This window comes from Tyto alba, unplaced genomic scaffold (genome assembly GCF_018691265.1).
Source record: "Tyto alba isolate M040663 unplaced genomic scaffold, T.alba_DEE_v4.0 Super-Scaffold_13, whole genome shotgun sequence".
Taxonomy (NCBI): domain Eukaryota; kingdom Metazoa; phylum Chordata; class Aves; order Strigiformes; family Tytonidae; genus Tyto; species Tyto alba.
The window spans coordinates 5,053,972-5,068,223 of NW_024881275.1; the positions used below are offsets into that span (position 1 = coordinate 5,053,972).

Sequence of the window (14,252 nt, forward strand, 5' to 3'; positions counted from 1 at the left end):
CCAGCAGAAGTGCTAATCTGCCAAGGAACGCGGACAAGCACCGTGTTTAAAATCAGTTTAAACTTGCTATTTAAGCCAGCCTGTTACTGGTAGCAGGCACAGTTCAGAGGTGTGAGAAGTTGCCTGTGTTACTTAAATTGTCTTTAATGGGCATGGGCAGTAGTACCATGAACCTACTAGTTAGGTACTGGCTGGCCCACCTTGCTGTAAAACACACCAAACGCATTGCTCAAGGCATTGCTTTTCCCCATTCCATCAGGAGGACTGATGAGGATGTTGTGGACTTAGTGTAACATTGAAGGAAGATGGAATCCTACCCCTGCAGAAACTGCTACTTGGTGTCACGTGTGAGCCTGCCTGCCACAGGTTCCTTACACTGTGGCATGAGGTATTTATTCTGTCGCTAGTATCTTTGTAATAAAGCATTTGACTTCACTAAAACAATTAGTTATAGTTCCGTTTAACCCCCTTAACCCCCTCATCTACTGAAGGGCAAGCATTAGAAAGAAATGTTTGCCTTGAGAAATCTGTCACGCAGGGAAGAGCTTTGGTCCAGGAGCAGTTTGAGATGTGACTGACGCGTAGGATCGCAGCGTGGCAGTAGCTCGTGTCAGATTGGGCATTTATTGAACAGGATAAATGCAAGGAAGGGACAGATCTGCTGACAGCCACATTTGTGCTTCAGAGCGGGATGTGCTCCCCTCTTCCCAAGCTTGTCACTGAAGCAGCTAAAAGGATACAGCCATGCCCGTAACACTTGGTGCGTTTGGAAAGCTGTTCTCCAAGCTACCAAGAGGCTGCAGCAATGTATTTTACCACATGGAAAGTAATAATCACAACTTTGTGACTCAGCAGCTGTGATCTCAGATTAGTTTGCCGTGACGAACCTGGGGGCAACTGAGAATAGTATTTTTTAATGTCTTCATAAGTAGTTAGGTGTTTTCCAAATCTAGAGCAAAGTCTGTTTCCTTTTCATGTACGGTTTTAGAACATAAACAGTTCTACAATACGCACACCCAAATGCCACTTCAGGAGCTCCTTAGTTTCAATCTCATCGCTGTATGTAATAGGGACATAGCCAGCCAAATCTGTCCTCCAAAGTTTGTATTTTTACCATGTTACACTACCTACACCCAGCCAACTAAATCTGCAAAATAACCCACTTGATCCACCCTGGTTTTGACAAGTCCTTCTGTACCAGGGCCATCAGGTGGCTAGTCAGGGAAGAAAAGCAGCTCTCAATCACAACTTCACTCCAGAAAGCCTGACACCATTTACACACCGCTGTCATCATCAAGTGAAGGAGGTGTGACTTAAACTGTGTTAAGTCATGTACTGAGGTTGTGAGCTGGCTGGAGGATAAAAACAGAGCATTCATCACACACAAAAACGTTACAAACTGGGATCGTGACATGAGCGACCTAATGCTATACAGAGCGAGAACTGAGTAGGGCAGGAAAAAAAGATTCTTAAATTACCTTTTCCCCCCGAGATGCAGTTTGGCAGTGGTTTGACAACACAGGCTTCAGAGCAATAGGTCAAGCAGCGGTTTTATGGGATGAGTGAAAAGATAATTCGGTAGTACCGAGGTCTTGCAGATGGGTACGTCTTCACTGGGCTGTACGAAGAGCATCGCCTCTGCCGACCAAATGTGTCGTGCCTGGGAGCTCAGCTGCAGCGCTGGGCACCCACCTTGCATGAAGTTGCCCCGGCTGGAGAGGCACAGGGCAACTGCAGGCCTGGAAGACACGCGCTAGGATTGCAGCAGAGACCCAAAGACAAAGCCTACATCATTTAGCGTGGCAGTGAATGGAACATGCAGTTCTGAAAGGCAGGAACTGCAGTGCAGTTGTTCTAATGTTCGCATTACACAGTCGTTTATGTCATTATCACCTCATTAGTCTTGTCAGCGAACCTCAGCTTCCTTCTATTCCTTACTAGATCACTGCCTAGAAATGGTGATGCTGCAATACCCTCTGAATCAACTGTGTATTTTATTTTTTTTTTTTTAAAGTTTTAACATCTACTTTCTCACCCCATGAGATACCTACAAATTAAGGCATATGGACAAGGTAATGCTCTTCTGAGGATTCATGCTAAAAAAGTGACACTGCATGAACATTTCAAAGTACACCATGTGCGCATACACTGTAAAAGATTTCCAAAGCAGCCAAACTTAGCCAGTTTCCATGAAGAGTTGATCTGCAGCTTGATTTATTTTAAAAACTTATTTTTCACTTATAAAAATAATATCTATGCTAGACTTACAGTGCACAAAAGACCAACCAATACATATTTTATAAAATGGTTTAATGAATGCATGCATGTCTGATACAATGATCAATAAATTTACTGAATTCAAATTATTTGCTGTTGTAAACATTTTACAAAAGCATTGTGATTTATCTGGATATACAGTTCTTGATGGACGAACTATTCAGACTGAATCAGTGGCACATCAAAAAATAAAGCTGACAGGACCCATTCTGCATATTCTCTTTCAACATGATTCCAGCAAGAGAAACAGCATGGTATAAAAAGTGTACAGTAAAGATTGTTCCTACCATAACATCAAATTCTGGAAACTGTAAATACAAGTTAAAGTGGTTGAAACAGTCAAAAGTCATAATTATTGTAACCAGTCAGAAATTACAGTAAGAAATGTTATCCAGTTATATGTGGCTGTCAAAACAACACATTTCTTCTCATGTCAGTTGATAATTCTTTTCCAACAAGATAGCAAAACTTTGGCAATCAGAGGTGCTGAAAATAATTTTCAAAGTTCAAGACACAGTCACAGCATTTTCTTTGCGGAAGGTGAACTGTACACCAAGGCTCAGAGGTTGTGAAAACTGTTTCCAAGTGGAAAAAAGTGCAAGTGTCCTGCACAGATAGCTTAAAAAGCTGCTGGTACAATCATTCACCAACAGAATCTTTGTTTTCTTTTTGCATAGTTCACACATCACTGGGAATGTGACAGGGTGTGCTATTTTTGGCAAGAGCAAGAAGAAAGTGATACTGGTGTGAGTTGCCATTTTGGGCATGCTGGATCCATGCAGAATTCAGGTGCAGGGCTGCTACCTGATGTTATTAGACACTGAATACTGATTTTGTTTCTGTTGAAGCAGTTCAGTAATAGCCAAAAGCTTCTTGAGGACATGCTGTAGGAAGAGAGTCAGTAAAAACATACATGAGCAACTGGAAACAGAGCAGTCTTGCTTGAGAAGCAGTTTCAGCATTAGCCTATCAGACCTGCAACTAGGTAGTTTAAAATATATTTAAAAAAAAAAAAAAAGGGGAAACAACCTAGTCTGTAAGACATTACGTTCATGAATGAATGAAACCTAAACCAGCGTTATGAACTTTGCCTCTCCACCCCTAGTTCTTTTTGCTACTTTGCAGTTTGGCAGGGAGGCTAGGAAAGTGTACTGCTGACACACTGCTGGGGTTTGCTAGGAAAGTTTGTCACGTTTGTTTACAATTGTGCTGGCAAATCAGGAAGCAGAAATGAGGTATCAATAGAAAGCTAATGGAAGTAAATCTAGTTCTCAATTGAAAAAAAATGAAGATCCGAAAACTAGCGACCCAGAGTGCCTGTCAGGAGACTCTAATTTTGTGGGTTTAGGCTTCCTCTAGAAACTACCCCTGGAAACTTTAAAAAAGACCTCTTTGGTTTTGTTGCATGAAGAAACAAAACTACAGGCTAAGTGCCTGTACAGCTAATAACCTCCTGGTGAAATGCACCTATTTTAAGATGTTTATCCATCATACCCCTAGCCAGAAATACTACAAATGAATCTTGATAGGAGTAACTCAAGACGCATGTTGTCTGTACCCATGATTTGTTTGTTAACCCTTTCTTGCTTACCTGCATTACACCTCGCTCGTTGCTGAGCGTCCGGAGTTCAGCTGAGTGTGCCACACAGATCTCATGCAAGGCCGCCAGATCCCGAGACAGGTCAGTTCTAGAGTGCTCTGTAGTGTCTGGGAGCTCTGGAACATTCTTCAACAGAAAAGACGAGAGCAGATTTAGGATGCTGAGGACCCAGGAAGATAAACTGCAGCTCTACAGTTCTGCCAACACAACCGTTTCATACCGCAAGCAAGTCCTGCAGTGCTAGGTCTTCCCAGAAGTCTCCAGTTGATCTTTTATGAATTACGGATCTTCTCCTCTCCACAAGCAGAAGTTTTGTGAGTATACTGCAATTTCTATGATGGCTAGAAGGGTTCTGGTATTGCTACCGTGGCAGCTGCCCCCACCTGATGAAAATGGGGCTTCCTGGCTGCTGAAATATAGTGGCCATTGATTTTTTTTTTTTTTTTTGTTTTTCCCCCACACCCTTTTTCTCAGGGTTTTACAGTAATTGGGGCCCTCGGCCAGTAAGGGCTGATGTTGACCACAGATCAGATTGGGCTTGGGTATAAGCGGAGTCCCCTGGGGGAGCCATTCTGAGACTCCCCTAGAGCCCTGGGTCAGGACACTGCCCAGAGAAATTCCTCCAGGTTGAGAGCCCTCACTTTTTACATCGATGATGAAGCATTTTGGACTGTCACTAAATCCTAGGAGTTTGTGCAGTAGTAGTTTCTTCCTCTCATGGACATTTGGATCTGTCATCTGTGAATGATTGCTGGAGTGCCAATTGGTTGTATTAAAATAATCTTGGTTTTAACTATTGTCTGTTTATTTTGAGAGCCTCTGCAACACTTTAATGGGCGTAGTTGCCAGCATGTCAACAGAGCAGTTATTACAGAGGCACAGCTGTGTCTCTTCTGCCCCAGATGTACAGTGGGCGAAGGAGAAGTGGTTTGATCTGGTGGCAGTTGTGAGAAAGTTGGAACAGAGCCATGGAAGTTTTTGGGATGGCAGAAGTAAAGTGAGGATGTGTGCCATCTTAGGTGCTTATTTGATTCAGGCACAAGATTACTTTGGAATGGTGGAAAAAGATAATTTAAAGAAACTATTACAATCTGATTTTTTTAAGGAAATAATTGTTACAAGAAAGCGAGCGAGTGTGGTTATGGGAACAAAAAATTGAAATTATGTCAGCACAAACAAAAATAAAACCCCTAGAATTGTCCAGATCCGAAAGTTAATGAGTGTAGACTTTGAAGGAGTGGGATGAGGATGTCTGGGGAGAGTCTGATGAAAGCAGTTTGGAGGAAATAGAGGAACTGGAGGAAAGAAATGTGCGACCTCTCATCAAAACAGAAAGGCACACGGGTCTGCAAGGCGGGAACCCCCAAACCCCCGTTCGCATGATCCCCTGGGCAGGACCCGACCGTGGCGAACTCCCAAGTTTTCCTGTGAGCTGGGTGAAAGTGAAACCAAGTATCTGTGGAGTTTCTTTAACCGAGGGGAATCAAATCCTACTGAGTGATGACAGGGTGGGGGGATCTGGGGTCCTGGAATGTTTTTAAGTGATGTTAAGTCGATAACATCTCGAGTGGCTTACTGGGCTGGGGGTGTGGACCCTAAGGAGAGGGGGGGAACTGTTACTATTGAGGTGAAGGGATTACCAGAATTGCTGGAGTGAGTGCAAAAGGCTGCTTGCGTTCAGACGATGTGAGAGGGGGTGGCATGGGAGAGTGACTGCCGTGCTGGTGGACCCCAGCCACCTTAGACCTCTTATCAGAGGGCTCCCTGGTGCTTTAAAGATCCACGTCCAGTCCCTCCTGCACCGAGGCAGGCCAGGTCGACCTTATGATCCGGTAAGGATTGACCTCTGTTGGCATCGGGGGCACCCCGAGCAATGTTACAGGGGCAACACACCCACCACACCCAGGAGTTGGTGGCATTGGTGGAGGGGAAAAGCCAAGAGCAAAGGGAAATGCAGGCAATGGCACTCCCTCAGGAACAGAAATTTAACCCTTCTGTGGCATCAAGAGGGGAACTGAAAGAGTCAAAAACCTAGAAGCCATACTTTGGGGGTCGGGCCCCCCACTCCACATGGTGAGTTCCTACCAACGGTCCACTGACAAGGAGCCCTATATTCAGAATTTTTAATTGATACAGGGGCCCAAATTAGCATCTTATCAAGCCACTGAGTTAGGACTGAAATCACTGAGAAAGACTGTAAATCCAATAGGTGTGACAAGGGCAGTAGAAAAATGTCCCATAGTGCGAACGCAGTTTTGGTCACCAGAGGGAAAGTGGATGACAGCTGTGGAGGTGGCTTAAGCCCTTGCAAGGGAAATATATTAGGGTTTGGCAGGCTGGCAGGTAAGCAATGGTATTGCCAGACAGCAGAGTGTAGAGTGTTAGAGGTAGATGGACAGGGGTGACTCATGTAAGAATTTTGCAGGTTGCTTCTTTACTACCGCAATCTAAAGTAACCCGTGTCTCTCAATATCCATTGCTAACAACTGCCAAATGGGGTATTTTAGAGGCAATTAATGATCTTTAGAAACAGAGAGATTTTAAGTCGCACACATTCCCTGTATAATTCTCCAGTTTGGCCAGTCCATAGCCCAGACAGCTGGTGGTGGCTAATGATTGACTATCAGAGACTGAACAGTCACACCCCACATTTAACAGCTGCTGTCCCAACACAGTGGGGGAACAACACAGGAATAGTGACAGCAACACAGGCAGCCACTCACCCATGGATGGCTGCTTTAAATGTTAAAGGTATGCTTTTTATGGTTCCCCTAAGGGACAAGGATAAGCCCCAGTTTGCCTGTACTTGGGAAGGAGGGACACAATACGCCTTTAATTAATTCCTACAAGGATATTAACATTCCCCCACTATCGCTCATAATGCTTTGGCCAAACTTCTTAACAAGTGGAGGTGTCGTCCATATGTATTTGTATTTAAATGATATTTTAGTTGGTGGAGATACTCAAGAACAGGTAGGGCAAGTGGCTGAAATCTTCTGGGACCCATTAACTAAGAACAAGCCAGATATTCCACCCTCTAAACGTCAAGGTCCTGGGCAAGAAATCAAATTTTTAGGAGTTTGGTGGGTGGCTGGAGCAGCTGCAGTACCTGATGATACTCTGTTGGCTACCAGAAAAGGGGCAAACTCCAGGTAATAAGGCAGAATTACAGCAGCTGCTAGGTACACTGGGTTATTCTATACCGGGGTTTTCAGTGATTGCTCATGATCTGCTTCAAAAAAATAGAGTGGGAGTGGACTTCACAGCATACAGAGGCCCTGAATATTTTAAAGGATGAACTTAAGACCTATCAGAGTTTGGGGCCCTTGCACCCACAGGCTCTGCTAAGAGTGGAGCAGGGATCTGCAGAACATGCATGCTAGTGTGGTGTGTTTCAAAAGGGACCACAGGGACCAGCTGGATCTTTGCTATTTTCTTCCATTTCATTGAAGGAAACTGAGCAGTGGTATGTGGAGTGGGAGAAGAGACTCCTCTCACTTACTACAGCAGTTAAGGAGGCAGAGAGGTTACATACCATGCACAATGTTGTAGTGCAAGGCCCTTTTCTTCTTTTAAATTAAATTCTTAAGGGGTCACACTCCCCAAAAGGGGTAGCCCAGAAAGCCATGGTACAGAAGTAGTATGGTTCTTTAGAGGGAGTTACTTAGTTACTGCAATTAAGAAAGCCCAAACATCCTATAAATGCAGATTTGATTTTGTTAGGCCAACCCTATAAACTTCCCTGATTATGGAGGCACCCAAATTGACGACAGGTTCAGATACACAAGGAGTGACTGTCAAGTGGGATTAAAATGTCAATGTAAAGCAGCAGCAATGGCAATTAGTATCAGTAAAACAGTTAGAGGGGAGAGGGAAGGTAGTGCACAAGTTGGGGAACTGCACGCCCTCGTGCTGGCAGCAGAGAATGGCACCACTGTGGTTTATACTGGCTCCTATGCAGCTTATAAGGGTGCTACAGAGTAGATATGCCAGTGGGAATGTCATCAGTGGGAAGCGGGCTCTACAAAGGTTTGGAGAGCCAAGGACTGTCAATAATTGTTAGGAACAGGTAGATCACAATCCCTAAAAGGTGGGGTGGGTAAAGGGCCATGCAAGAAATGGGACCCCTGCTGTGAGATGGAATCAATGGTAAGATCACTTGGCCCAAATTAGTCGACAGTGATAAAGAAGATTGGGTTTGGTTGGCTGAGTGGCTACATATTAAGTGAGGTCACTCAGGGAAAATAGATTCTCTTACGAGTGTTGGTCCTGGGGATGGCCTGTGTCTATGAAAACATGTGAAGCAGTTCTATGGCTTGTCCACAATGCTGAATGAGGCTTAAGGCTAACCATCCAAATCAAGCCTTGGCCCAGCATGTTGAACAAGGTAAGGCAGTCTGGAGCTCCTGGCAAACTTTTTATATTGTTCCTTTGAAGCTCCCTCATGGGAGGAGATACATTCTGGCAGGAGTAGAGGCAGTGTCAGGGTTATCTATGGCTACAGGTGCTAGCACAGCTACCAGAGACCAAACAGTCCGAGTTCTGCAAGGATGGTTTAGTATCTTGCTCATCCCTCAATGTATTCAAAATGACAATGAAAACCACATTGCATGGCCACGGTGGTGCAAGACTGGGCAGAAGAAGGTATTAACTGGGTGTTTCATACACCATATTATCCTCAGGCCAATGGCATAATCAAGAGAACTGCTGGCTTGATTAAGAGAGATGCCAATGTCTCTGTCTCACAATGTAACTAGGACACACTATTATCACAAGCAATTTTTATTGTTAATAATTGCTGGGGAAATTATGGAAAACCAAAGATATGAGCATTTTGCCCTATGGGGCTATTGGCTGGTGATACTCCTATATTTAACAATCACAAAGACCAGCTCCTGTTGAAAATATACGTAGGGCAAGCTGTCATGGTAAAGTTACCTTCAACTGGCATTGTCCCTATGACCTTAGTAAAACCTAGAGGTTTACAATGCCTGGAAGGTCCTAGATAAAGGTGAAAGAACTGACTGTATTAGTGTCCAATGGGTAATTGGTGACTTTTGATGCCCGGGCTTTAATCTGAGGCCTAGTTCTGTTTTACTTTCAGGATCTTGGAAAAACAGATGGCTTCAGCACCCCTATTGGCACTGGTGATGGTGACCCATACGGACAATCAGAACTTGGATGACAACACAGTGGTGAATGAATTTTGTGAACTTGGCATCTTTTAGAAGAATGTGATTGAACTTGGTGCTATTAAGGGAAGAAGGTGTATCTATGTCCCAAATGTGTTAGTGTCACTTCAGGTCATCAAATGAAGAAAGTGGCAAGAGAGTCAATCGTTGCTGTATTAACTGGTTGGTTGGATATGTTTGAATTTTCCTTGTTAGGACAATTAGTTTCCTTCAATTTTTATAATGATTGTAGTTATGTTTATTATGGTTTGTATTAGTTATATTAGAGTAATATTAGGTTATATTAGTGTTTAAGTAGTGAAGTCTGTCTTAATAGTAGAGCGCATCTTTTAGAATTTGTTCGTGTAATCACCAAGCAATGACAAACCACAACGAGCATTAAAACTCACTGGGACTGCACTCCTGTTTAACCTTGGAGGCGAGAGTTCACTGTGCCACCACTCCAAGGAGACCAGCAGAACGATGACTGTGGCCACAAGGTGGATCCACAGGTCCATCCACCCCGACCCAGAGGGGGATTCCTGATGTTGAGGTGCAGTGGCTGCTTATTCTTTTTTTTTCATGCCCTTTTTCTCAGGGTTTTACAGTAATTGGGGCCAGTAAGGGCTGATGATAACCACAGATCAGACTCCTCTTGGGTATAAATAAGTCTCCTGGGGGAGCCATTTTGAGCATCCCCCATGGAGCAGCATGGCTGCAGTTGAGGACTCTCCCCTTGGGTCAGGACACCACCCAATGAAACTTCTTGAGGTTTGCCTCCTGGGTTAGGATGCCGCCCAAAGAAATTCCTCGAGGCTGAGAGCCCTCACTTTTTAGGTGAGTGATGAAGTATTTTGGATTGTCATTAAATCCTAAGAGTTTGTGCAGTAACAGTTTTTTCTTCTCAAGGACATTTTTGAGTAACTGCTGGAGTGCCAACTGATTGCATTAAAATAATTTTTATTTTAACTATTTTCTGCTTATCTTGGGACCCTCTACAACAGCTACACTACCACTGAGCTAATGAGAAACTTACTGCATACAGACTCATAACCTTCCCCTAAATGAGAGGGAATCCACCCATTACCTGTTTTTTTTCCTTTTCAATCTAGATGAGAGAACAGCAGCAATAGTTACAGATTTTGCTGAAGTTTTAAGTAACTCATTAAACTGGTCATAAAACAATAATTAATTAAAACAGTAGATTAGTCCAACAGTTATTTTCAAACCAACAGTTTTCAGAGACCTCATGCAAAAATCTGTCAACTAAAGAAAAGTGACATATAATATGCAGAATTTAACCACAAAAAGGTGACATATGGCAACCCATCCAAATGCCACACCCATTTTTATATCTTACCAAAATATTCTGAGATGTAGTCTAGGTCACTTTTAAGGGATGAATTCAGGAAGCTTGGCATACTTTTTTCATCTTGTTTTTTAAATTGAATTCGTGGTTTAAAAATACACATATATAACATGAAGACCTAACTCATGTTACTGCTATCATACCGTAAAAGTTTAACATACACTTTAATATGCAGTTATATGGTAACTGCAGTTCCCTTTAAAATTACAGTATCTAGAATGCATGCAGTGACACATTTGGTAACACATAACTGAAATTCAACCTAATATTTTTTAAAGCAAAAAATAATTTCAATCTGTGGTCAAAACCATATGACAAGCTATATATATAAATTTTTGTTTTAAAACTAATTTTAAAGATTCATATTTTTGGCCAAGATTTCTAATTCCCATAGCTATAAAATCTACTTGAGCTTCTTATATCTAAAGAAGCACTAAATGAATAAAGTCTAAGATGGTATTTCATGGTTTTAATTCCATATGGCAGACCAGTAATCTTTGGTTTCTATACATGCATAAGAAAAATTTAATCAGTTGGAAGCATTTAAAATTGTGTGGGAGCTGATGCATTTTTGAGCTAGTTAATATGTGTAAAGAATTTTCACTTACACTATTGCTATGTACCTTCCAGTAAAGATTTTTTTAACTACTTACCCCAAGTTCATCCAAGAACATGATCATGCGATGTTTGTTGCTCTTGATGAATGGGTTTACCCCTTCCATATATGGCTCCTGGTAATTTTTAAAAGTGCATTAGAACAAATTAATGCCAAGATAACTGTCATACCTGAAGTGAACACAGTGCAGACAAACAAACTACATTGCAAAGCAAGAATGTAATTTGGAGTGATTTTATTTTTTTCAAGTGAGTTTCTTCTACTCAGAAGACTGAGAATCTCCAATTCAGAAATTTTCTTATGCATGGCATGAATTTGCATTAAGATGACTGTCTCTCAGTACCTAGCTGCAGTGCACAAATGCTCTACGTTCAAAGGTATGATCAGTTAAAAGTTCCCTCTTTCTTGCTCTTTCATTAACGCTTACATTCCAAGTTAGGTGCGTCAGAGAAATAACTTTACAATGCCAGCCCGAAGTCACTTTCATTATGCTTAAGTCAACAGATTTGTTTTTCAACCATGTTTCAGCCTGGGAACCGAAACAGACTAGTTGTTGTTGGCATTCTCCTAGTGTTATAATAGAAACTTTATTGAAAGCTGGGGCTTTTTAGTGCAATATGTACACTTGATTTACAACATTAATTATGTCTAGCAATATGAAAGTGAGTACAAATAGAAGGGGTGCTTTGAAGTGCTCTACCACAGAAAACTCCAATCTAAGCAGTAAGTAATGCAGAGTGAAAGTAAGTGAGGGGGAAGAGTTAGCAGTTCTTCGTTTGTTTCAAAATTGGATAATCTATACCAAGGTGGGAATTTAGGCCTGATTACTCTCAATCTGAAACTTCATTACTATGCAGATAGAACATGTGTGTGGAATGCATTTCAAGGTTGTGTACAGAAGCACGCCAATACTACTGAACTATGTATGTCTTCCCTTTGACGTGAAATAATCAATGGAAATGCAAAAAACCCTCCCATCATCTATTTAGGGCAGAATATTTATCCTTCTGATTCTTTCCCATCACAAACTCCTGATACAGCAATTCTCAGTTGCCTTTTTGATACGGATATTCCAAAAGAAGATGTGCCTGTTTTACCATCGTGGACACTTGTTGTGGTAGGATGGCTGCCTGCCTTTTCCCCGCCACTTCTCCCCTCTAAAGCAGGAACTACTGGAGTGTGATTGCTACCTTTTCTGTTGCAAACAGAAAAAAAGAATGCTTCAGATACTGCCAATGCTGTCTTTCGAACAAATGCCTGGTGAGTTTATCTCTGTTCTCACAGCATCAATCTATGGTTACATCACACTCTGTAATACCTATAACCTACTGGTATGGTCATTTGTTCATCAGTTATTTTAACAGACCACTGCTGGTGTTCCTACTGCCAGACTGAACATCTTCATGGGATGTACCAAGTCATTAATGTGAATTTCTAGATCACTTCCTCTCAAACAGTTCTGGCTCCTCTTCCCAGTTTGACCAGACTTTATGCTACTGCTCTAGTTCAGATCAACACCCTGTTTAGCTCTAAACAAAGAAGACAGAAGAAATTGCAGTAATGAGGCTTCCTTGCTGATGAGGACAAACAGATCATGTGTCAGTCTTTGCACAAGAAATCAGCAACATATTTTTGCATGTATTACACAGGAACATTGAAATGTACTGGAAACACAGTTCTAGGATGTTCTGTATGTGTAAAATTATATTCACCTTAGCTCCAAATTCAACCAGATTTGCTAAATTCTGCACAGACTTGGCGACCAGCGTCAGCGTTCTTGCAGCAGTGGGGGAAGGAGAATCTGGCAGGAATATGAAGTAGAGAGTTACTGGCCATTCCATTTAAAACTAACAGCAGTCACATGAAGTAAACCACTTCTCCAATTCATATTTTTTTATGAAATAAAGCATTTTTAATTTTATAGTAGAACTGCATGTGGAAGATGTCACTTGGTGAAGTAAAACTTCTGTTGCTTTAGTAATGTCCACAAAAATTAAATTAATATGAACATCTGATTTTCTGTAATTGTTACATATAGAACAATTACACAAAATAAAGTGGTGTTAGTACGAGCTAGGTGAAGCAAGAACTACTTTCACAAAAAAAAGCAAGTTTACCTTTTTCCTTATTTGTGTATACCCACTTAAGTGGGCTCTGACAAGTTATACACATTATACTTTAAGTTACTGGCATCAGGAAAACAGAGTAAACATTATATGCAATTGGGGCTTCTATTTCCCTGAAATTATAGTCACTTGCTGTACTTAATTAACATTGCACTTAACACTTTACATTAACCACTTAGTTAAAACTCCCTTTTCCAACAAGTGATATTACCCAGTAGGATCGTACAAAATTATTTTTCCCTCTAGTTACAGTAAATGTCCTGGTTGAAAGGCAGGTTTGAAGCATTCCCAAATTGACACATTTATTATATAAGCTCTAAATTTTATAATTCTTCATAAGAACACTATATGCTCTTGGCTACCTGCATCTTCTGTTGTTCGTTCTTCCCCTCTCCCTCCAAAATCCATTGAAAAATAAGTTGTAATTTTTCTTGCATAGCTGGAGCTACACAACTCATGTCAGTTATTCATTGTATCTAGTGCTTGGTACAATACAAGCCTTTGAAGCAGCAGTGCTGGAAAACATTACTAGCCTTCGAATCTGGAACTTCAGGTTGGGAGAACTGATCTAAGAAAGTGAATTATGTCAAAAAACCCTCAAAGATACTTGAAGCAATGGATTTAACTTCTGAAACAACAATTTCTTTTTCAGTCACAGTTGTCAAGGTGATAGGACTTCTGCTGATACTGAGCTGTACCTATACACCCTACCTTCACCCTACTTTTTTCCCTATTACAGGAAGAAGGCACGTTGGAAGCTTTGGTCCAAAGGGACTGCCTCATCCCTTTTTTTGAACAGCTCTAAAATGCCTACACAGAGTCTGAAAATTTACTGTAGCAGTAGTCAAGAACTGGAGGTACAGGAGAGCAAGACTTTTACAGGCAAGCTTAAAATGAATTACTCAAATTTACAGGTAACTTTTTACACCTGCAGCCACAGTGCAACCCAAGTTAAGAGGTACCCAACTTGCAAATTATTTGAAGATAATAAAATCCTAAAGAAAGGATCACTGTGTACCAGGCCACATTTCTCAAATGCTTTCTCCAAAGCATGTATGAAAGTGATTACTGGGTGAGAGAAAGGAACTTTCTG

At 41.6% G+C, this 14,252-nt stretch overlaps 1 protein-coding gene across 1 annotated transcript in view; it reads right to left on the reverse strand.

The window, feature by feature from the left end:
* Positions 1-246: 246 nt before the first annotated feature.
* The window catches only part of RASA1 (RAS p21 protein activator 1), a 70,501-nt gene continuing 56,495 nt past the window's right edge, over positions 247-14,252 (reverse strand). Inside the window, exons 22-25 of the mRNA XM_042788141.1 lie at positions 12,746-12,834; positions 11,071-11,148; positions 3,869-4,003; positions 247-3,161 (exon numbers count right to left, since the gene is read on the reverse strand). Coding sequence (XP_042644075.1) covers positions 3,078-3,161; positions 3,869-4,003; positions 11,071-11,148; positions 12,746-12,834 — 386 coding nt within the window. The 3' untranslated portion in view covers positions 247-3,077. The remainder of the gene's footprint in view (positions 3,162-3,868; positions 4,004-11,070; positions 11,149-12,745; positions 12,835-14,252) is intronic.